General features: G+C 42.4%; 1 protein-coding gene across 3 annotated transcripts in view; it reads right to left on the bottom strand.

The window, feature by feature from the left end:
* HBT (CDC27 family protein) overlaps positions 1 to 23,915 on the bottom strand; it is a 135,112-nt gene that overhangs the window by 91,732 nt on the left and 19,465 nt on the right. Inside the window, exons 2-7 of one of the 3 annotated variants that reach the window (XM_087692847.1) lie at positions 22,663 to 22,735; positions 16,891 to 17,000; positions 16,153 to 16,199; positions 15,723 to 15,820; positions 4,104 to 4,402; positions 2,870 to 3,055 (exon numbers count right to left, since the gene is read on the bottom strand). In XM_087692847.1, coding sequence (XP_087548973.1) covers positions 2,870 to 3,055; positions 4,104 to 4,402; positions 15,723 to 15,820; positions 16,153 to 16,199; positions 16,891 to 17,000; positions 22,663 to 22,735 — 813 coding nt within the window. Of the gene's footprint in view, positions 1 to 2,869; positions 3,056 to 4,103; positions 4,407 to 15,722; positions 15,821 to 16,152; positions 16,200 to 16,890; positions 17,001 to 22,418; positions 22,459 to 22,662; positions 22,736 to 23,915 lie in introns of those variants that run through there. The other 2 variants (XM_087692848.1, XM_087692849.1) reach the window with 2 other exon arrangements.

Genomic DNA, 23,915 nt, shown 5'->3' with positions numbered 1-23,915 from the left:
GAGCTTCAGTTTGAGTCAGACGAGGACTTTAAGAGCTCTGACCTATTTATCACCTATTTTGACGGAGGAGGTATCTCAATCTAGAGTACTCTATTTATTGCATTTCAGTGCATTTTCTTCTCTAGTTGAGATTTTATGTGCATTTCCAAGGGCAGTTTTTGCATTCTTCGGCCTACCTCACCTGCCAAACATTGTCCACCCTTTCCGGGATTTTTCTGAGCATTTTAGGCATTTTTACCAACATTAAATGCTGGTCGGACATATTTTTGGCCTCAAATTTCAGGTCGGCCAGTTTTTGGTTTTTTTGGCTATTTATAGCCATTTCCCACTTGGCAGTCAGTAAGATTATCATCTCCCCTCCTTCCTTGGCAAGTGCACACTCCGACTCCGTCTTCAGTGCTGTTATCATCATCAGTCTGATCTGGTGCCCTCTCTGACGCTGTGGGCTGCGTGCAGGGACTGATCAATCCTTCTGTATTCAGCATTTGTTCCTTGTTCACTGCAGGTTTCTTTTCTTCTTCTCTTGCAGATTGTCTCTCTCTTCCTCTGTGTTCAAGTTCCTTCTTCCGTTGTGCACACTCACAGTTTTATGATAGCCATAGTGAGGCAAGGATCTTTGCATATCACACTTGAGTACAATGGCTGCCTCATGAGAGAGGAGGTTGACTTGTCATATTACTATAGTTTCATTCGACAGAGAACCAAGGTAGTAGCTGTTCATGACCAGACGTCATATATTGATCCTGACGCAGCTTGCTGTTAACATGACGGGTGGAGATTTTGGGCTTATTCCAACTCAACTTCACGTTCACGTGAGTGGTATACTGATTTTAACCCAATTCTCTGTTTGTGTAAGTGATATATCAAACATGCAGCAAAGCATTGTAGTGACTCCCGACTTTTCTCAGACAAAAAGACTGCAGATCACTGTCCCATAAAGTAGTATCATTGATCGGTTCATCTACATGATGAGATGCAGCTCCTTTTTGTGTGCCTCCTAATAGAATTTTCCTTCTTGGAAAAAGTCTAAAGGATAAAGACTGGACAATGCAAAGACTACCCCAGGTGTCTGTATAAGCAAGGCAGTATGTATCTACAGTTGTTACCACATGTCAGAGAAAGAGCCTACTATGTTAGTTATGGATGCTAATGCAAATTCAGATATATATGATCAAAATTTGAACAAAGAAGACGAAGAAGAGTTTTTGAAGGCATCCTTACCAGATTATTGAACCTATTTTAGACTCTAAGCTTACACTTGAGTGGTGGAAGATGAAGAAGACAAAGAGACTTTAAGAGGCTTTGGTACACGTTTTTAGATGCTGCTACTCAGGATGAATGACATCTAGGTGGACGGAGAGGCATGAATGTAAAAGGTTGTGCACTTTAGTGTTTCAATTCAGAGAATGGAGCTACTAGTGCGATGCGTGTGACAAGTCAGCCTGAATGGAGGGAGTCATGTACATCTGCTTGATGGTTAGAGAAACAAACACGGTGATTATGCAGTTGAAATTACAAATGGTGTACAAATCAGTGGCTTAAAATCAAAACAAAAAGAAAAGAATCTGATTTATCTCATTGGCTTGTAAGAAGTTACAAGAGACATAGTGTCTGTCAGCAAAACAGTTACGGCCCAAGAAAAAAAGGAAGAGGGGATGGAAAAGGAAGAAAAATGAAAGGAAAACTAATTTATCAAAATTTGACTGAAAGCAGAAATCACGAAAATTTTAGACTGCCTGCTTACGTTTAAGGTGAAGTTTGAAATCAAAAGGTGTATTGTCCCTTATTGTCAGTTAATGTCGCCATATCATATGCTGAGGACAGAAGGAAAGAGAGCTTTGGATTGTCAAACTGGGATAAGGATGTAGTCACTCTTTATGGCAAGAAAAGATTAAAGAGAAGCCTGATATATCAATTAGAGTGGACAAGATGAAAGGAAAGATGAGGAGCATTCTCAATCTAACTCGCTACAGGTGCTCTACCATTTGCTCTGTTTACTCCTTAGAAGGTCACAAGTTCACAAGGACAGATTACTGCATATATTTGCAGTAGCATGTTATATGTACTCAAAACCGCACTATAGACTCCACTCTTAGCTTCAGAAGTGCGGACCATTGTCTGCTCTGTTTTTTGAAGTCCACAGTGATTGTTAAGCCTTGCAGCACTGCATCTCACTACATATTATGCATCAGATGGTCTTGAAGGTTCTCATGCTAAAAAGTCGTGTTTTCAACAAAAAAATTCTTTGCAAACTCTTGTGAGCAAATCCTTGTTATTGCATAAGCAATCACAATCTAGGAATAATACTCAAAGGCCTTTGTACAACATCTCCAGGAGGAGGCCTCTTCGAAAGACAAGCTTTTCAACAAACATTAGCACCCCATTCTCTACTTTTTTCAATCCACAAGCAAGGATGGCATGCTATACAGTCTTGGATAATAAGCTGCAACAAAGACAAACACAACATTTGTCACCAAAGTTAGGTTTCATACTTGTTGTATGTTCACATCCTTGGGAAATGACGAGCAGACCAAAGGGCTCTAGATGAAATATCAATGCGACATAATGGTTTTCTTGGCCATTTCTTCTAAACATTCCTAGTTTTTAGGGGACTTTAGGCCCAGCAAACTAAAGCATGCACATTCCTCTGAAAAAAGAAGTGTATTTGTGTTCCAAATCAAGATTTAACAACCTGCCTTAGCCTTCCGAGTCCCTGCAATTTCAGAGTATGGTATAATCTAATTCAATAACTTTCCTCAGTCAAGAGTCAATATCTCTCATCATCACAAGGAAGAAAATGCAGAACCTTTAATCAATGAACTTTTGAAATCCTTCCTATGTGCATCTTGTAATAGGAGTATTCAACAACCTTTTTCAGCTTCCCTTCATCCATAACTTTGCGACGAGTTGGCTGTCCCGGTGCATTCACACCACCTCTTGGGGATACTTCACCAACCTGAGATCCCAAATAGCTTGGAATCCCTGAGCCACCAGTAGTAGAGCCCCCTATATTTCCATGCATTTGCCTGTTCAAAGCTGGAGGACCAGCAGGTACCTGGAGAGTGTATTAGCAAAGGCAGAGTAAGCTATTGGTAATCATTTGGAAGATAAAAAGAAAGAGAATGTGCGATGTCACACGTTTACATTAGAAAATAACTGAAAAGATCCGTTGTTATGCAAACACTGTTACAACAGCATAAGTGAATAATGAAACAGATAAACAAAGAAGTAGAAGGATATTGGTATTGGAAAGATTCAGTGCAGCTGATGAGGGAGGACTTAGATGGGCTCTCTCTCTCTCTCTCTCTCTCTCTCTCTCTCTCTCTCTCTCTCTCTCTCTCTCTCTCTCTCTCTCTCCCAAAAAAGTCTGTCATATGGTTTTGTTGTGCTCTGTCTCCAGCCAATCCTCTTGTCAACTTCAAAATTGTCAATGACATCTCACACCAATCAATTTGTTAGCATCAGTACATAAGACTGCCATATTGTCTTGTTGCCCTCTCTCTCCACACCAGCCATTTGTTAGCTCCATTATTGTTAGTTACATTAATCGTCCAATCCACCAGTCAGCATCAAAACATAAGGTTGCCATACTGCTTACATCAATCGTTCAATCCACCTGTCAGCATCAAAACATAAGGTTGCCATACTGCCTTGTTATGCTCTCTCTCCACCCAATCCTTTTGTCAGCTTCAATAATATAGATCAGATACAGATCCATTACACAATCTCAGACATGTCAATGTTTTGAAAAACTCCTCCAACTTGTGTTATGTTCCTTACCCTATGACTGGTTTTCCCATCTCGTTTCGGTGATCACATTACTGATCCATCTTCCTTTAGTTCGTTCCATCTAGTACCTGTGCACACTCATTTTTCTATTACTGCCCTGGCCTGACTTACAGGACTTAAATTCTAGGTTCTACAATTGCAGCTCCTTTGAGGCAAAGCCAAAAATTTTCTTGCTATCTAGAAGCAGATTTCCGCTGCCAATTTTGGATGTTGATGACATCACATTGCAGCATCGGCAAATTCATGTTAACCAACACAATCAACACATACAAATGGAATTACATTGAATGTTCAACAACAAGAATGTTGTTCACCTGTGATGGGCCAGGTGAAGGGGTCGTATATGATGACAATCCTCCTGACACAGGTGTATGGAGCCCCCCTCCACTGATTAGAAAATTGCTAGCTCCGATATCATTGTTAGCATTTACCCTTGTCTGCTTTGGACTTGCATCAGTCAGATAGGGTGATCTGGTCGATTTCAGTGTGGAAGGTGAGTCCAGATTTTCCATCTGAGCAGGGTGCTGAGACTGCACCTCCCACTGGATCTGCTGCCGCTGTACATGTAAAGCAGCCAGGTCCCCATAGAGACTTGCTGCCTCTTCTTCTGCACCTGCCTTGATACCAATGTGTACACAAATTTAAAAAGAGACATGAAAAGTTGAAGTGTAGTATTTACAGGCACCATAAATTGTTTTCACATATAAAAAAGATCAGAAATATCTGCAAAATGGTGCTTTCTACTTGTGTTGAATAAAGACAAAAATGCTGCTTTAATATAACCCGCTGGATCCAGCAGCTAACTCTAGCTGCAGGTTATTTATCACTCACCAAAAGCAAGCAAACACCCAACAAAAATCTCAATAAGCAGTGTAAAACCAACCAAAAGCCCTTTTTTGGGGGGTGGGTGTGTGGTGGTGGAGTTGGTGGTGGTGGTGGTGGTGGTGGAGGAGTGTGGAGTGTGGCGGTAGTTGTTTTTATGTGTTGGGTTGCAGATGTACACGTGCATGCGTGTTTGTATGTATGAGATTTACCTAAGTCTCTTTTTTTGATGAAGAAGTTTGAATTAATGAATTGAAATATTTACAACGGGCCTTTTGGCCAACAAAACAAACTCATGTAGAAAACAACACATGGAGCCAAAAGGCTACAACAAGCACAAGGCTACAATGGCAAAAGAAGGGAATCCCAAAGCAAGCACAACCAAGGTGGCATGGATGATATCCATCCATGGAGGAGCCACCTCTCTAAGGATCACACACCAATAGAAACTATGGAACTAACTTGCCACAATAAACATCCTCAAACATGGCCCACATGACCATGGATACTATGGCTGGATCAAAAGTACGTGCATTACATGTCTGCCAAATGTGCCAAAGACTAGTCCAACATAGAAAATGAAAAAGATGAGTATACTCTGATTGTAAGCTGATTGTGGATGGCATCTTAGTCAAGACCCAAGAAAATGTGATTTTACAATGACATGTCACTAAAGTCCATACTCACAAAATGAAACCCCAAGCCTGTCTAGCAACTTGGCAAGAAATAAAAAGATGAGCATGCATCTCATCACATATATCAATAACAGAACTCATTCAAGGGCCAAAATCCATAGAAGACATTAGTTGTCAAAGAAAGACTGACTGACATGATCAAAAGTCTTTGCAAAATCTTTGACATAATTTACCCCCGATTGAGCATTCAAATTGTGTTGCATAAAATTATATCCCTTAATGAAACAATATTACCTTGGGTGAATCAACTCTGAAAATTTTATATTAAGCCTATTACCTATGATCTTGGAGAAGTTTTTATACAATGATCCCATAATGGAAATGGGCTTCAATTCATGAGGCAAAGAATAAAGTATCAATTGATAATGATGCATCTATTAAGCATTTAGTTCTTGATGGACATTCTAGTGGGTCAGAGAGTTTGGAATAGTAAGATCAATATTACTTCAGCCAGCACACCAAGTGTGCAAAGAGCACATGGTAATGTAAAGACTCTGTTGAGTTATCCAAAGATACACAAGTCTAGCAGGGTGAGATACCCTATTAGAATATTTGGACTTGAGGGTTATGCAGCTCACCATTATTCTTATATGGTGAAGGTACACCAATGTGCATACCGTCACACATACCAACAATAGTACATACCAACAATAGTTTAAAATACCTTCGGCCAAGACTTCCCTCTTTTTCCTTGTTTTGATGACATTGAGAGCAAGTAAGTGGCTGCAAAACCTTACTTTTTTTAAAAAAAATGCATGCTTTTTTGAGATGTTTGTATGTGGGAGATGCGATGTAGATTTAAGGTAGTTAAAATTTGTGTTTTGTTTAGATTTTTCTTTGGATTGAGAGAGAGAGAGGAGAAAGAGAAAAAGGGGGGGGGGGGGGCGCGGAAGAGAGAGAGAGGACAATGGACTTAGACTATGCATGAGTTGGAGCATGGTCATGCTCAATACTAGTCCTTTTGTTGCTTCTTCTTATTCAATGCATATTGCTATGGCTAGAGATGAGTTGCTTCAACACATTCATCCGCTCATAGATTTGGTTGAGTTTCTTGTACAAGGAGAGCTATTCTCTGGATAAATGAAATCTTCTCACTAGGATGATCATCTAGTCATGGATTAAGTTAAGCCTCTTGCATTGGAAGAGCCTTTCTTTGAATCAATGAAATCTCCTAGAAGGGATGGCCTTGCTATTTAGTTCTTTCAGCTTATCAGGACCTTTTTGTAATGTTGTCCTTTTTAAAATTAAAAATGCTTTGCACACAAGGGTAATGTCTATCTTTGGAAGAAAGGTTGTGTTAAACTTTCCCAAAAACAAAATATATGAAAGCTTGACAAAACAAAGTTATATTGATATTGATGTCTATTATTTACAAGTTGGACATAAAAATGTTGGTCTACACAATATGCTTTTGTCCAAACAAGACATATTAAAGACAATGTTTCTAAGCAAATATAGGTCTTTAGTATACCAAATATACGAATTAATGTATCAATCATGCAACAAGACATTAACAAAGATAAAATTCCCTTACTTAGGATTACATCACATTGACTATATCTAAACTGGCATTTGAAACCACATTGCAAAATTATCTATATTGGTTGTATCCAAACAAAAAAGCTTCTACTAGTAGCTATTCTAAAGATATGACTTACCAAAATTGTGATCTTTGGGAAGATTAAGGATACAAGACTATCCTTTGAGTGCCTTGTATGTAGTGGCTATGCAATTATTTCTCAATATCTTGATCATCTCACGACTACTAGTCATTTGCATGGTACAATTTAGCTAGATGGTTCACACTTTTGGCTCGAGCATCTAATTATGATTCCTTTCTCATACCCATAACTGATAAAAGATTTGGTGGACAATAGGATCATTTTTGCTATAAACCCTAAATTTCTACAAAAATTAGGATTTAGCAACGACCTCGAGACTTGTGCCAATAGGATAAGGCATCGTACACTAAAATCAATACCTTCAATTTGTTGTATTAACAAGGATTTCAGATGCCACACCATTAATTGTGAATTGGGGCAGCATTTGGCCAATTGGTGGTTCTGTTTGTGCAAGTGCTGGGTGAAAATCAAGGGGCAATTAGCCAAATTTGCTTGTTGATTGTTTGTATAGCAAGGGGCTTTTGCATTGGCCAAGGAGATCGCAAAATCTCGGCTTGTAGTTGATCCATTGGCAATTGAAGTTAAATAAATAGCAAAAGAGGTGCAATTTTTGGGGCCAACAAGGGTGTCTATTGTCTAAGATTATTAAGGTAATATGTGCATTAGTTTATGCTGAATTATTGATTGTTGTAATTAAGTGCTTGATCAGGTATTACCACCCTATCCGAGAAGAAAGATGGTTTCACGATATAGCCTTTCTAAAGGTTCAACCCAAGAAGAGCTCTCGATCTCTTAGGAAATTCAAGAAGCTTAGCCCCAAATATTGTGGAACATACAAAATCATAAAATGCCCAAGAACACATGCATACAAGCTAGCCCTACCTCCTCATCTAAAGATCCACAATGTATTTCACATACATGCTTAAACCTTATATTCCCAATCTTGAGCATATCCTTGTGTCAGAGTGCAGTGGTACGGAAGCGTAGGACTGAGAGAGAGAGAACGCAGAGAGAAAAGGGAGAGAAAGAGACGGTGTACAATGAAGATCTACTGTATAAAGAATGCTGAATACAAAGATATACACGGGCGCAGTGCGCTGGACTGCGTGTCTCCACCTCGACGATGAGACCTACTGTCCACCTCGAAGTCTGCTGCAGTCTGCACTGTCTGCTGTCTGAAATCTGTGAACAGAGACAGAAATCTGCACGGCACCGGTCTGTAATCTGCGACAGAGAAGAATGTACACACTGCTGAAAACGTCGGCAATATAAAGCCGAAAAACTGCCTGGAATGGGGCGCCAGAAATAGGGCGCAGCCTAGAATAAATCCGCTGCAGGCAGTCGGACTGCCACGTGGCAGTCCGACTGCTGCTGGTCCGACTGCTGCTGCTGGTCCGACTGCCCTCCAAAACAAGCTATGATCTCTGACACCCCTTTCAGAGCCTGGACAGGGCAGAAGCCTGAGGGATCGGGAATGTTGCCGAAGTAGAGCCTGAGGAAGCGCCTTCGTAAACAAATCCGCAAGATTATCCTCCGTCTTGCAATACTCCACAGTGATGGTCTCATCCAAAAGCTTTTCTCGGATGAAGTGGTACTGGATCTCAATGTGCTTCGTCCGGGCATGAAAAACAGGATTCCTTGCCAAGGCAATGCAACTCTCATTGTCACATCGCAGCAATGTAGGATGAGTCTGGGGGCACCCAAGCTCCTCCAACAATCTTCGAAGCCACACAACCTCGCATGTGGTGGAAGACGCGGCCCGATACTCCGCCTCAGTAGACAAAAGGGCTACCGTGGGCTGCTTCTTGCTACTCCATGAAATAACACTTGCACCCAAAGTAAAGCAGTAACCTGTTGTAGACCGCCTGTGATCCACGTCACCAGCCCAATCCGAGTCGCTCCAATCTGCAAGTACAAGATCTGACCCATCTGTCCCTGCGGGGTAATGAATCCCCAAATCAGACGTCCCCCTCAGATACCGAAGTATCCTCTGAGCAGCCTGCCAATGCACCGTCTTAGGTTCACTCATGAACCCTGCCAAGAGCCCAACAGCAAAACAGAGATCAACCCTGGTGTTGAGAAGCCAAATCAAAGACCCTATCAACTGTCGATAGCGGGAAGCATCCGCCAAAGGAGAAGCTGAGTGGGAAGTGGCCTTCCAGTTCGGATCCATAGGAGTAGAGAGGGCCCGACAATCTTCCATCTCAAAAGACACCAAGAGCTCCTGTACATATCTCTGTTGGGAGAGAAAAATCCCCCTCTGAGACTGATAAATCTCATGTCCTAAAAAAAAATGGAGTAGCCCCAAATCCGTCATCTCGAACGTCCGATGTAAAGCTGACTTTGTCTCCTGGACCTACTGTGCATCATCACCTGTGACAATCAAATCATCAACATATAATACAAACAGCACACAACCATCCTCAGAAGTGTGAACATACAGCTGCGGATCGGCCTTGGACCGCCGATATCCCAACTGAGTCTGAAGGAACGAATCAATCTTCTCGTTCCAAGCTCGCGGGGCCTGCTTGAGACCATACAGGGCCTTCTTCAACCTGTAGACTTTCCCATCTGAAGAACCAAAGCCAGGAGGCTGCTCAACGTAGATCTCCTCCTTCAGATCACCATTCAAGAAGGCCGACTTCACATCCAGCTGATAAACAGGCCATCTCCTATGGCCAGCCAAAGCAAGAACAGCTCGAATGGTTGCCATACGAGCTGTAGGGGCAAAGGTGTCATGACAGTCAATCCCTGGGCGCTAAGCAAAACCCTTAGCAACAAGGCGAGCCTTGTGCTTATCCAAAGTACCATCACTGAGATATTTGGTCTTGAAGACCCACTTGACTCCAATCACCTTCTTCTTCGGGGGGCGTGGCACAAGTGACCAAGTGCCATTCCTCTCAATAGCCTCCAACTCAGCTTCCATAGCTTTCTTCCATGGGGCGGACTGTAAAGCCTCCTTCACGGAGATGGGCTCTCGATCCTGCATAACACGGGACATCAAACAATAATTGGAGCAAACAAGCTCCAAAGAATGCGCCTGGTACCTCCGTGACCGCCGCGGACCATCCTGCGGTCCCCACTCCTCAGGAACCCCCTCGATCCCTGAATCACGGAGTGTGTCACGGGCCCAACGAGGAGGAGGCCGAACCTCCCCTCGTCGTTCTCCATCAATAGAAGACTCTAGAATATCCACCGGTGGTAACTCCTCAGAAGGGTCCGGTGGAACAGTAGACTCTGTGTCAGAAACAGAATCATACTCAAAAGCCACAGGCTCCAGTGGAACTGTAGAAGGAGCCAAACTCTCCCCTGGATCTCCAAGAACGAGATGCTCATCACCCGTTGAAGAAGCCGGAACCTCCACAAACCGCACATCACGGCTAGTATATACATCCCGCTTGACAGGATCATACAGTCGGTAGCCTTGGGACTGGGAGCTGTAGCCAACAAATACCTGTTTACGGAAAGTCACTTCAAATTTGTCACGGTGAGCCTTGGGAATGTGAACATAGGAATCACACCCAAAGACCCGAAAGTAAGAAACATCTGGCTTCGTCCCAAAATAAGCCTCAAATGGAGTCATCCCTTCCACGGCCGAAGTAGGGGATCGATTAAGGATGTGGACTGCAGTAGCCACAGCCTCGGCCCACAGAACCTGAGGGGTCTGTCGGTGCTCCATCATGGTGCGCGCCATCTCGATCACACTGCGGTTCTTCCGTTCTAAAATACAATTTTCTTGAGGAGTATTGGTATTGGCAAACTCTTGGTGAATTCCTCTATCTGCACAAAACCGAGCAAATTCATTAGACACAAATTCACTTCCCTTGTAGGATCGCAAGGTCTTCAACTTCCGGCCTGATCGGTTCTCCTCAAAGAGAAGCCAATCCTTGAAGTGCGAGAAAGCTTCTGACTTTAGTGCCAAAAAGTAGGCCCATGTCATCCTGCTATAATCATCCACGATCAGCATGAAGTACGAGCTCCCACGCAGGGACTCATTCCGCATAGGGCCACATAGATCCGTAGATACTAACTCCATCGGTGAAGTAGACCGCCGCGAAGCGGTGTGGGGAATGGCATCTCTATGCTGCTTCCCCCGTATGCAGGAGACAGATGGCTGCTGGCTCACCACTATATCCGGCAACCCTCGAACAAGCTGTCCACGTGACGCCTTCCGAAGATAGTCATAGTTCAGGTGACCAAACCGAGCATGCCATAACTCAGACTGTGACTGTGAGGTAAGAAGAAGAGAAGAGAGGGCAGTGGAAGACTTCAGTTTGTAAATGCCGTTCTCCTCATATCCAGATGATAAAACCTTCCTCGATTCACGATCAAGGACTCGCACAGTAGAACTGTCAAACTCCACCAAAAGACCAAGGGAGCAAATCTTATGAACTGAAATGAGATGGTACCCTAATCCTGGTACATGCAAAACCTCTGAGGTATGGGTGCCACCTCGTCCATCCGGAATAAGCTGCATCTTACCCCGACCTGCAATAGAAACTGAAGAGCTGTCTCCAATGAGAACCTGCCCACGCGAAGGTCGCAGCTGGGCAACACCATCTGATGAAGGAGTCATGTGCCGTGAGGCACCACTATCAATAATCCACTCTCAAGATTGGGGAGCCGCCATCGCAGCATCAGAAGCATTCGGTGAAGCGTCCTCAATGACAACTAAATGTAGAAATGCAGCTGATGAGGGTGCAGCCACCGCTCCAGAATCCTTAGTTTCCTTCTTCTTGGTGTCCTTCGAGTCTTTGTCAGGGCAATCCTTCTTGCAATGGCCAATCTTTCCACAAATATGGCATGTGGAGTCTTTATCCTTGTCCTTCTTGGACTTGTTATCCCCCTTTTTCTTCTTTTGGTCCTTCCCCTTCTTCTGAGAGGCTTGACCTGTCAACGCCTCCGTCTTGGAAGCATTCTGTCCCTTTAACTGTTCCTCTTGGTCCAAGACCATAGGAACGAACTCTTTCCACCGAAGAGTAGACTCTCGCCCCGAAGCAATAAGGGCAAAGTAAAATGTACCGAATCGTGGCGGCAACTGGGATAAGAGTGTGATTGCCATGTCTTCGGAGGAAATTGGCTTCCCCGCATTCTGAACCTGCATCTGTAGCTGCCTTAGCTTGTTAATGTGTTCCCTTAGCGAAGAAGACTTATTGACGGACAAGGTCCGCATCTGTACCTCCAAAGAAACCCTCTTCATCAGGGTCATCCGATTGTACATTTGATCAAGCTCCAGCCATATCTCACGAGCGACCGTCAAGTGCTCGATGTGAGCGATCACGGCTGTAGTGCATGATAGAAAGAGAAAGGATCGAATCCTGGCATTCAGTTTGTCCCAATGAGACTGGGCCCTGGCCAACTCCGCACGAGCATCGGAAGAGAGTTTGGACTCATCTCTTACCGAAGGCCGGTCAATATCTTCCTGTACCAACTCCGCCAAATCATAGGACTCAAGAATGGCCAACATCATAACGCGCCAAATGCGGTAGTTGTCGCCGTCGAGCTTCTGATCTTTAGGAAGAGCCGGTAAGACAGGCACCTTCCGGTCCATAATCACCTGGAACTCCAAGTCCATCTCTGTAGACATCTTCACCTGCAATGCCTTCTCAAACGCAAAAGCAGCCCCCTCTGACTGGGTAAACTCAGCCTGCTAAGGCTCTTCCGCGTCCCGAAGCTTCTTCACCCGCCGGAGGCGATGAAAAAGCAAAACCTGCACTTTTAGGTTGAAAACTCAAACTTTCTCCGCGTAAAACAGCAGTAAACAGCAGCAAATCCACCACCTGTACTCCTTTCCTGTGCGCCCACACTCGTTTCAGCCTTGTTCCAAGGCGCAGCCCTCCTGTCTGCCCTTAAACGCAAAAAACGCAAATTTGTGTCGCGATGGAAACTCCTCTTCAGGTTGATTCTGCGCTCAGTCAGCCCTCAAACACTGCTCTGATACCATGTCAGAGTGCAGCGGTGCGGAAGCGTAGAACTGAGAGAGAGAGAACGCAGAGAGAAAAGGGAGAGAAAGAGACAGTGTACAATGAAGATCTGCTGTATAAAGAATGCTGAATACAAAGATATACACGGGCGCAGTGCGCTGGACTGCGTGTCTCCACCTTGACGATGCGACCTGCTGTCCACCTCGAAGTCTGCTGCAGTCTGCACTGTCTGCTGTCTGAAATCTGTGAACAGAGACAGAAATTTGCACGGCACCGGTCTGTAATCTGCGACATAGAAGAATGTACAGACTGCTGAAAACGTCGGCAATATATAGCCGAAAAACTGCCTGGAATGGGGCGCCAGAAATAGGGCGCAGCCTGGAATAAATCCGCTGCAGGCAGTCCGACTGCTGCTGGTCCGACTGCTGCTGCTGGTCCGACTGCCCTCCAAAACAGGCTATGATCTCTGACACCTTGATGATGAGGAAGTTGTAATACCAACACAATGGGTCCTTGAACCCTAACATGAGAAAATTCTAGAATTAGAAAAAAACCTTTGAGAAATCGTACCTTACAAGAATACCTAATCTAATGGAAGGACTTCCCAGAAGAATATGCAACCTGGATTGAGAAATCCATTCTCCAAAGAGAACACCCTAAGTTTCTCTCAAGATGAGAACATCTTGATTTCTCTAAGGAAAAGAGAATGTAGCATATCCAATTTTCTTGATCAAATATATGGAATTCGGTTCCATTCTCACCCTTAGTCACTCATCCATAAAGTTCAAATGTCTGTTGTTATTCGTATATCCTCGTAATATCTCAAACTAAGATAACCAATGTCCCACTAGCCCGAAATAATTTTTCACAATTAAATTATGTTTTTTTAATATTTACTTTAGATTTTCTGATATTTATTTTAAAATTTTCTTAATATTTGAGAATCTGATATCAAATTTTCTAATTATCTTTATTAATAATTGACTAATCTAAATTATGGTCAATCAACAAGCACCATTTTAGAGAGTCGGAATAAGACTATGCCTTATGGGCAAAGGGGTTGACACTCAACTCCCCCTCTTTTCTCCCTCTCATTAAACCAAGTGCGGAGCTTATCTACCTCAAGTCTCTGACAGCTCAAGAAATGAAATCGTCTTAACTCGATGCTAGATTGCTACGAGAGACCATAGTTATGTCTTTAAGAACCCGCAAGTCGATCCTTATGGGATGAGGTTGGACTAGACCTAAGGAACATCTAGTCACCTAAATCCACACACTCAAAGTTAGCATGGATAATGGCACCTAGAATGGAGTCCCTAGACAACTACCAAAGTACCCGCCCTGTAATTTAGGTTCAGTATGCTTCATTAAAGGTCTATTACGGAGCTTTATTTCATGGAACCAAAACTACCTCTCCTCGCACAAAGCAAAGTTGCTTGGTTGACAAACACTAATGTGAATGCCTAGGGCTTGCTATTTTCAAGACAACAACAAATTGCAAGTCTCATTGTTTGACATACCTAGACAACCCAATGGCCTACAGTCATTGATCATCACCAAAGTGGACTTAATAAGTTGGAGATGGGTGGACCTGAAACACTCTCCATATTTTTAAATTTGTAAGCGATGTCTCGCTGAGCAAGCCACTGATCATCACGGCATCATTTTGGCCAATGGATACCTAATCCAAGGATATACTTTTGAAATACATCCAGAAAGATAGCAATAACACAATATGAGGAGGCCACATATTATGTACGAGAAGCCTTCTGTAGATGCATTTATGAAGAAAATTGCTAGGGTTTACATTAAGGACATACAGAGTGTACGACCACGACAAAAACACAAAGAGACAGACACAAACAAAAAGAGCAAAACTCGAACCCTAAATGCAAAACTCAAAACTCAAACACAGAAACTCAAACACAAACAGAAGAAGGGAGAGAGAAAACACAACTCTGAAGTGAATGAATGCTGTAAATGAATGTAAGAGTATACAATGTGCTCAAGGGCAAAGCAATGTCGAAGTGTGACGTCCACCGGAGACGGATCCCAAGTCTGTGACCACCAGTCGGAGTGTAGGAGTGCTGAAGAGTGAATGGCAGCAAGCTAATCACCAAAACGCAACACACTGATATGGCTGGCAATGACTGGATGATCAAATCACAGCAAATGATGATGTCGCTAGCAACTGACGTCAGCATGGATAAAGGCGCCAACAACATGAGCAAACACGGATGGAGTGGCAGCAGTCTCGAGGGCTGGACAGCCACATGGGAGGAGACTGATGGCTGAAATCTGCCCGTGGAGTGAGAAACCTGCACAGATGGAATAAGGCTGAATGGGGGCAGCCTATCTATTTATAGATGTGGAAGGACACCCCAAAAATTAGGGTTTCCACTAAACTCTCTCGAACCGCTCCCCGTTTTAGAGTTTCCACTGAACTCTCTCGAACCACTCCCCGTTTTAGGGTTTTTACTCTAAAAGAGCATTTTTTAGTGTGTTTTGGGGCTATTTAAGAGGCTAATCAGCAAATAATGCATATTTTAGCTCAACAGCATTAAATGTCATTTTCAGTATCAAACCATCTTTCCAAATGCTACAAATGAAAATATGCACATTCCTATTGAAAATGGCAGACAAAAAATGTAAATAGACTGTCACAGTAAAACCAATAGCAAGCAACTAAGTTCATTTCTAACAGTGGGTAGATAATAGCCACCACTCTCAAGTGGTCACATCACTAGTTGTCACTTTCATAGTATGTGCTTGAAGTACCATCCTGAATAAGAATAGAAATTCATACTGAGAATGATGATTAAACTACCCAAACATGTGTAATATCAGATCATCATCACAATTTAACCTACCAAGCAGACACAAGTCCTCATATGCAGACCAGAAAAATGGATCCAAGGATAAGGCCTGTGAATAGTGTGTAATAGCCGCTTGCCTTCGGTTTGTATACCTTCAGTATCAAAAAAAGCATGATGTAAGTCCTCAAAGACATACAAACCAAATTGCTCTCCAAACACCTAAATCAAGCATATTCCAAGATCAATCGTTGTGGCCATGCCAAACCACGAGAGAAGAGCAAGCAAACCACAATGAAATCACATATAGAGAACAAATCTGTCTATTCAAACACCTGCAAATAGACAGATTTGTTCTCTATATGTGATTTCATTGTGGTTTGCTGGTTTGGCATGGCCACAACGATTGATCTTGGAATATGCTTGATTTAGGTGTTTGGAGAGCAATTTGGTTTGTATGTCTTTGGAGGTGAGTTGTGATTTTTACCGGCAAATTAAACCTAGCATGTAATAGCCAGCTGCACCATTCGGCACCTAGAATAACAAGGAAGAAAATCAATACCTTTACACAGATCTGATCCACTATTCAAAGACAATTACAAACTGTCTATAAAGCGAATATGAAGTTTCTCATCCATCCATCCAGTGATAGCAATAAATATTTCACAATAAGGTAAAAAACAGGAGAAACCACCAAAATAGGTTGTGGTCATTCACATCATGACAAGATAGTTTCACAATACTTACAGAACTGACATTTAAAGCTGTATGTTAGGACAAGCAATGAATTTCAGAACACTACAAACCTTGAAAACCCCATCCCTCATACATACAATCCAAACTAGCCAAAGATGGAAGGAAATCGGCAGCAAAGTGTCTAGAAGTTGAGATGCAGAAAAGCAAGTGAGCACTAGAGGCTGCCCCGAGACAAGGTAAGCATGACATCCCTATACATGCCATGCCAGATTTTTCACAGACAATGTTGAATCAGGGACATTGTCATAGATGGGAGCTCGCAATGAGCACCATTGCTTGGTATATATGGACTAGAGTTATATGCAACAAAAGTAAGAAAAAGTTGTAAAGGTAGCTTGTTAGCACAAACCCTTCACATTCTTTTCCATGCAGTTATAGAATCTCAACAGCTTCATTGTGCCATGTTCACATCAGATCAATGCATTTAAGACAAAAACATTGATATCGAGAGGAAGAGAGATAAGAGCACCTCCACTGCTGGTTCACCAAAAGGTAACAAAGCTGTTTCTGCCTCTGCCAAGTTGCCCATCTCAAAACAAGCCAGTGCAAACAGATACCGTGACTGCGCTTGTTTTGTGCCTGTAGAAATGACAAAATGTTATATGTCAAATGAAAAGAACGTACACAGATTCATATTAACAACAAGTATACAATCCAGATAAACTTTAAAACACTATCTTGTTACATCAAGTGCATGAAATGAAAGTCATGAAGTTATCATCGTGGAGAAAACTGATGTGCACCTATGGCAACCCGACCAAGTCTTAAGGTGAGAGGGGAGAAGCAGCAGCTACTCCAATCTCTAGGCCAACCTAGCCATATGCCAATTAACAGACACCATCCCTGCATGAGGAACACAGCTTTGTGGCAACCTGCCAGCCTTCCTAGAGGGTGTTACTTCACATTCTGGTGAAGGCTATTACATCACTCTCCAATCTGTTGAGGAAGCAGTTCAGCTACTGTCACAAATTACAAAGTAAGCCTGTATCTTCAATAGCTACCAACTCCCTAATGGAGCTGGTCTCAGTTTCCAAAGACTCCATAAGGAACAACTCATCCTCCTTGCCATAGAAATGCACTGGGGAGAGTAGAGTACAAACCTACAGACTTAATAATCATTCTGATGCCCTGCTCCTAGTGGTTACACCCTCTCTTCTGCAGCTGCATTTGGATCAGATTTTCAGCCCAGCTTGGATTGGAGTTGCCGCCAGCATTTCAGCCCTTGTGTTTGGTTCAGTCTAATTGTGTTTGGGTTCTCCTCATCGTTGACATCATCATCCTCATCTCCAACACTGTGGTTGCTGCATTAAGGATCCATCACTAGAGGACGACACTTTCTGACACTCCTTCCTCAGCATGCTCCCACAAAAGCCATCGATTGTTGGACTGCTTTGCCCTTTTAGAGCATTCTGTACATGCATTCCTTCATTATTCAGCGCTCTGCATTCATTTAGTTTATCTTGATTCGTCAGTTTTTGCTTGTCTTAGTGTCTTGTTCTGTGTGATTCAGTTGTGGTCATACACTGTGTTTCCTTCTGCAAACCCCAGCATATCTCTACACCAACTCAACTACCCTAAGGAGCTAAGAGTGGAAGAAGTGCTAGACTAGCCTAAGGAGCTAAGAGTGGAAGGAGTGCTAGACAAGCCTAAAACGTACTAGCCTAGCGTACCTAAGGTACCTAGAAGGTGCTAGCCTAAAGGTAAGGCCAGCATTGTGCATGCCCTTCAGTGGATCTCTGCTAAGGAAAGTCGTGACAATGGGAGAAGCCAAACTGATCAAGGTGGCTGGATGAGCCTGTGGTATGAAGTCCATTGTGAATGGCATGCAAGACCAGTCAACCGTATCTTCAACTATCCTAAAAGGTGCTGACTAAGGAGTCTATCCATATGCCACATCACCAACCAATCACCACTAGGTTGGGTGTAAAACGAGAGGAATGGAAGCAGCAAGTGCAGATGCAAGAGCAAGAACCCTTCTTCACTGCCCAAGGACAGTACGACTTGTGGGTGTACCCAACGTCTATTGGGGAGAAGGTCTAGAAGGATAACCCTAGCCTTGGAGCCAGCCTACTCATTCACATGACCCAGGAGCTGGCAATGATTGTAGTATCTACTAGCCAAATTGGTTTAGTTGTGTTGTTTCCATCAAGAGAAGAGATATTGTTCTTTTTTGGACTTGGATTGCGGTCTTGATAGTTCTTAAGCAATAGGAAGGTCCTTTTTTTTGGAGTTGGTCATGCAGCCTAGCATGATGCAAGAGCTAGCATTCAAACTCATAAAAGGTCAGCAATTTGGGATAACGAGATGATTTGCTGCATAAAGCGAAAATATTTCATAGATATCATATTTAGAAACAATAGGACCTAATCATCATCCAGCTTCATTGAGACCTTTAGATCATCCCCTTCCTTAATGGAGACCTCTTAAAGCTAATGATCCAAATTGACAGGTTGGATTAGATCTTTCTCCGCATATAGCATTCAATAAGATGACCCTAATAATTAGATGCTGCCAATGGAGAATGTTGTGTTTGAGACATTCATTGTAGCATTGTAAACCTTTCATAGACAAATATACTCACGGTGGGAAAAGTTGAGGGTCTAGCATAGCCTCTAGACCAATTACTAAGTCAAAAAGACTCAAGCACTTGTTGCAACGCTTTCATAGATGTATGTGCTCAAGGTGGTCAGGTTGAGGTCTAGCATAGCCTCTAGACCAACTAGTAGGCCCCAAAGACTCTACAACTCGAGCACTTGTTGAGTGAGGTTCCAACAAGTCATGAAATTTGACCCATTAAAACAAGTATTGTCACTAAAGGCATTCTTGGCCATAGCAACTAGAGTGTGGGTGTTAAGAGTGATGAATAGGGAGGGTAGGAATTGATATTGGAGCACACTTGTGAATTGACCTAAAGTGTCTATCATGCATTGACGAGCTATACATAGTGGATCCAAATGCATAACTAGGTTGACTACGCATAGGCTTGGTTATCGTAAGAGTAGCCCAAGGAGGATGGATTGTACAATATAAGAATGGGATGGGTATCCCTATGTTTGAGTGGCCTAAGGAGCGTGTAGACATAAACAATGGATGGAATCTGGATATCCCCATGTTTGAGTGGTCAAAGGTAGAGATCAAGGGGGCATAAGAGGACTACATAACAACTACACCAAGGCAAGCAAGTGCACTCGCTTGAGGGTAAATGGGAGGTACAATGTTGGCATTCTCAATAACAAAGTACCTATGACACAATAGAAAGGAACAATGAACACGGAATCAAAGAAAAGGAGACGAGAAACATAGTGGAATGAAGGAACAATCTAACAAAAACCTGAACGGAACAAGGCTGGTCTCAATCAAACCCTACACGCAGCTCTAAGTGTCAATGAGGGTGCCAAATAGATACATGACGATGAGAAATAGAATGATGAGGGTTGGCACAACGATGAAGACTAAATGCATGAGACAATTAAGAGAGGGGTGGCCATAAATTGGTTGTGACCAACAAATGGGCCAACCAGCAAACTGGCCAATCTACATTAAATGCAGATCAGACTGGTCAAATCAGCCACCTAGAGTCCTACCACATGGCATAAATGCTTGCTCAAAACAAATTAAACCAAGCTGCAGAACAAAGGCAAGAATGGACCTCCACTGAAAATATCTCGAACAAATAAAATGATGGACAAAGACTTTGTCAGAGATCCTAATGTGCTCCTTTGAGTCAAATTGAGGCTCACAAGCAGAAGATGACCATATATGACACATGTGCTTGCTAGCAATACCAAGGTGTAGAGAGGTATATGCACTATGGGTAGAATCGAAAATCTAGTGAAGACCTAATACCTGGATGTGAATGATTGAATCTAACTTGAAGAAATGAACAAGAACTTGGAGATGATACATTAGATCCTAAGCCTATGTGCTAGACATAGAAGAAATAGGACCTAAAGTAGATTATGCAAGTATGGAGTCTAACTTTAAGCTACTAAAAGCATGAGGAAGAAAATATAAACAATCATTTGAAGAGGAAAGGACGTGAAGGAATTGAGAATGAGTAGCACCAACAAGATGCTCATATGAAATAGGAGGTGCTTGCCTCTAAAGCCTTCTCTATCAACATTAACATACTAATAATGTTCCGAGTCTCCATGGCAACTTACAGCTGGATCTTGCACAATGGAAGCAGCAACATAGACCAATATCAGCTCATACAAATCAAATGGATTATACAAACCTGACACCAAGCCAAGTTGAGATGAAGACAATGGATGGCCAGTCATCTCGAAAAGTGGTGTGTACTCCTTGCATGGAGAGGTGGCCAGCCTCACTGGCTGAATGCTCTGAGTCAATGCACAACTCATGTGGACTGTAAAGGGGAGATTGAGAAGTATAGGCGGGACACCTTCTACATAAGTACTCTATGAACCCTTCATGCTCCACATGTACTGAAAGAAGATGAGGAGAAAGATGTGTTGTCCTCTACGTTAGAACCATAATATCACTTCAGGTCCTCCAACAAAGGAGTGGCATGATTAGACACCATAGGATCCCAAGATGGAGATGTCTAAGACATTATGAATTAGTTACGTGTAATTTGTGCAAACTCATATAAACCAAGCTTTTCATAGTAGCCGGGCAAGATACCCTTTAGAAGAGGAGTTGCTATGATACATGTGGAGATTCGCTAGGTCTGTACAAAAAAGAGTCTACAAACACAACTAAGACCCATTGAACTCAGACAAAATATAAAACATAAGACTAAGGAGAAGATGTATCTAATGAATGAATGAATACTAAAATAAATGCTCAGACAAAATGCAAAACATAAGACTGAGAAGATGTATCTAATGAATGAATGAATGAAGAGAATACAAATGTGGGTACAAGGAGCAAAGATGTCGAACAACCGCTGACTCTTGTGGGAGCGGGCTGAGTGTCGAAGGGTGTCATCCTACATGTACAAATACTGAGTGCAAAAGAACCACCAAGAATGATGTAGATGAAGTAGACTGGACCTGAGAGTGATGAAAACGCAACAACAACAACCAAGGGTCAATTGATGACAAAGATAATGAATCTGATGTCATGGATGCAATAGGCAGAAAACACAAAGCTACCCAAAGGCTGAAAAACACAGCTGAGCAGCAACCACATCACAGTTGATGATGACAACTGCAGGCTGCAGATCAAAAAGCAGCAGATCTGGAGTGTCAGCAGCTGGCAACAGTGGAAGAAACCTCCAAACAGGCTGGCAGCACCCAAGCAGCATGGGACAACAGTCTTTCAGCAGGGGCAGCACCTCCAAGAAAGTGGGCAGTAGCACCAAGGGCAGGGTGGCAACCTGCAGCAAGGGGACAGTAGCCCATGATGAGAGTAACGATGATGATGGAGTGACGATGATCAAGGTGAAGGGACAGAATGTGGAAAGAGGGATGAAAGTGATGTGCACACTAAGTCCCTTTTATAGAACATGCTGGAGCTAGAAAAAGTCTCCAATGTCATACAAAAAAGGAAAAATGCCTTTTTGCAGCTGCTTAATGAGCCAAAAAAATATGAAAATTTAGAAGGCCATTTTTGGTAGCTCACATAATCTACAATTTTAATCTAGAAGATAATAATCTAGCATCTAATGGTTATGTAAAAAAAGGGCTCCAACAAGAACATGAAAACAAAAATTAAATTAGTGAATGCTCCATACAAAGGAGCAAGCTTGATGGTAGATATATCCAACACTTCAGCAAATTTAAACATAAATACAAACTGTGGCAGTACCAGAATCTTGCGCCCAAACAAAAACAGACAACAGCTGCCTAAAACAACTGTAACTCCTTAAACATGACTCATGGCAGTACCACAGGATCTGGAGACCAAACAAAAACTATCATATATAAATCAAAGTTTTAAATTCCTGGAAACAACTCAACTTCTTTCAGTTAGTGTTAATGTTGCATCCTACTTCCATCAGCTAAGAAGAGGAGCAAAGAAGGCTCAAACCAAAAGAAGAGGCATATTGGGACATTGTTTTACAATCATGTGGTATGCTTGAGAATTCCATATTGACAGTAAGTCTACTGCAATCTGAACAGCATTTGGTTGAAATTAAGCAATGATCTAAATCATCCAAAACACTGAAATATTACAATTAGACTAGATATTGACAAGCAAATAGAGAAATAAAAAAAGATTGAAAAACTCCAAGCAAACAGCCATTACAACATGAATAAAGAGCATGACTTGCCTTTAAGAATGTGATAGACACGGTGTGCTTGATTACTTCTGAAGTAGCAGGTCGCAAGCAAATGCAGATTGCTCTGAAAAAAATGTAAGACACCAATCATCCCAGAATTTTTGTCGAAGCATTCTATATTTGTGTTCCGTTGTTATGTGCAATAAGCCATCAAGTACAACTGAAGTGATTAGAAAATTGCTGGGATAGAACTTTTAAGAGCTAGTGTTGATATGAAATGTTGAGAACCTTTTTCAATTTCATTATTCGTTCTTTTCAGGGAAAGAATCTTTGCAATAGTTTACAAGGGCACTTTATAAACTATAACACAAGAAAGAGTTGAATATTGAACCACCCCTAGCAGACTGCCATTGAGATAAAATGTCCAACTCTATTTTGGTAATGCCTACCTTTATAGAACACCCCTTGTTTTTTAACTTATAGTGATGGGGAATGGAGGGGACAAGCCCCTGGACATCAGAACACTGTCGCAAAGTGAAATTGGCTTGGGGTCACATCCCAAATTGGAGGGACCTCCCTTGTTCTGTCCATGACAAGGGGACGGCCACAGAACAGCTAGGGTTATTGTTAGGGATGGGGAAGGGAACAGGAAAGAGGATGATCTTTGACAAGGGAACGGCTAGGGCGCAGCTAGGCGACAAATCCCCTTGTCAAGGACGGGAAAGCAAATGACCAAGGGACAGCTTGGTGTTGTTCACGTGGGCACTCTTCTCACATATACATACTTAATGACTTCGACATCTTCTCTGCCACATAACATATTGAGGGTTTAACAGTTTTTGAAGTTGAAAATACTCTTCCTTGTATATCATCTTTAAAAATTCATTTACAATTTTAAACACATTTTATATTTTTTTGTCTGCAGTTCCCATCCTCCTGTGCCCATCCCCTGAATTTGGCCATCCCCACATCCACTCCCATCCTCATTCCTCATCCCATGTTTCTATGGTTACACTAATCCACCTAGAGTGGCATCCCATCAATCGTATATATTATTACGCCATTAATACATGCTATTTTTTATCTCAAGCTGGATTACACAAGGCAAAAGGCCTTCGAAAAACCAAGCCATGAAGGGGTGAGCTTTTCAAGAATGAACACCAAAAATTCGATCAAAACATGTATGTCACTTCTCTCATGCATGCAATCTTATGAAGGCAAGACATGCGAGAATGTTCTCCCATAAGTGATGCGCAAAAAAATTAAACTTCCACAAATCAAAGAGCTGCTCTTTCCAATCCACA

Source organism: Lygodium microphyllum, chromosome 14 (assembly GCF_053477565.2).
Source record: "Lygodium microphyllum isolate KBCC chromosome 14, Lygodium_microphyllum_v1.1.10, whole genome shotgun sequence".
NCBI lineage: Eukaryota > Viridiplantae > Streptophyta > Polypodiopsida > Schizaeales > Lygodiaceae > Lygodium > Lygodium microphyllum.
The sequence above is the reverse complement of the archived record's forward strand: the minus strand, read 5'-3'. Positions and strand labels throughout refer to the sequence as shown.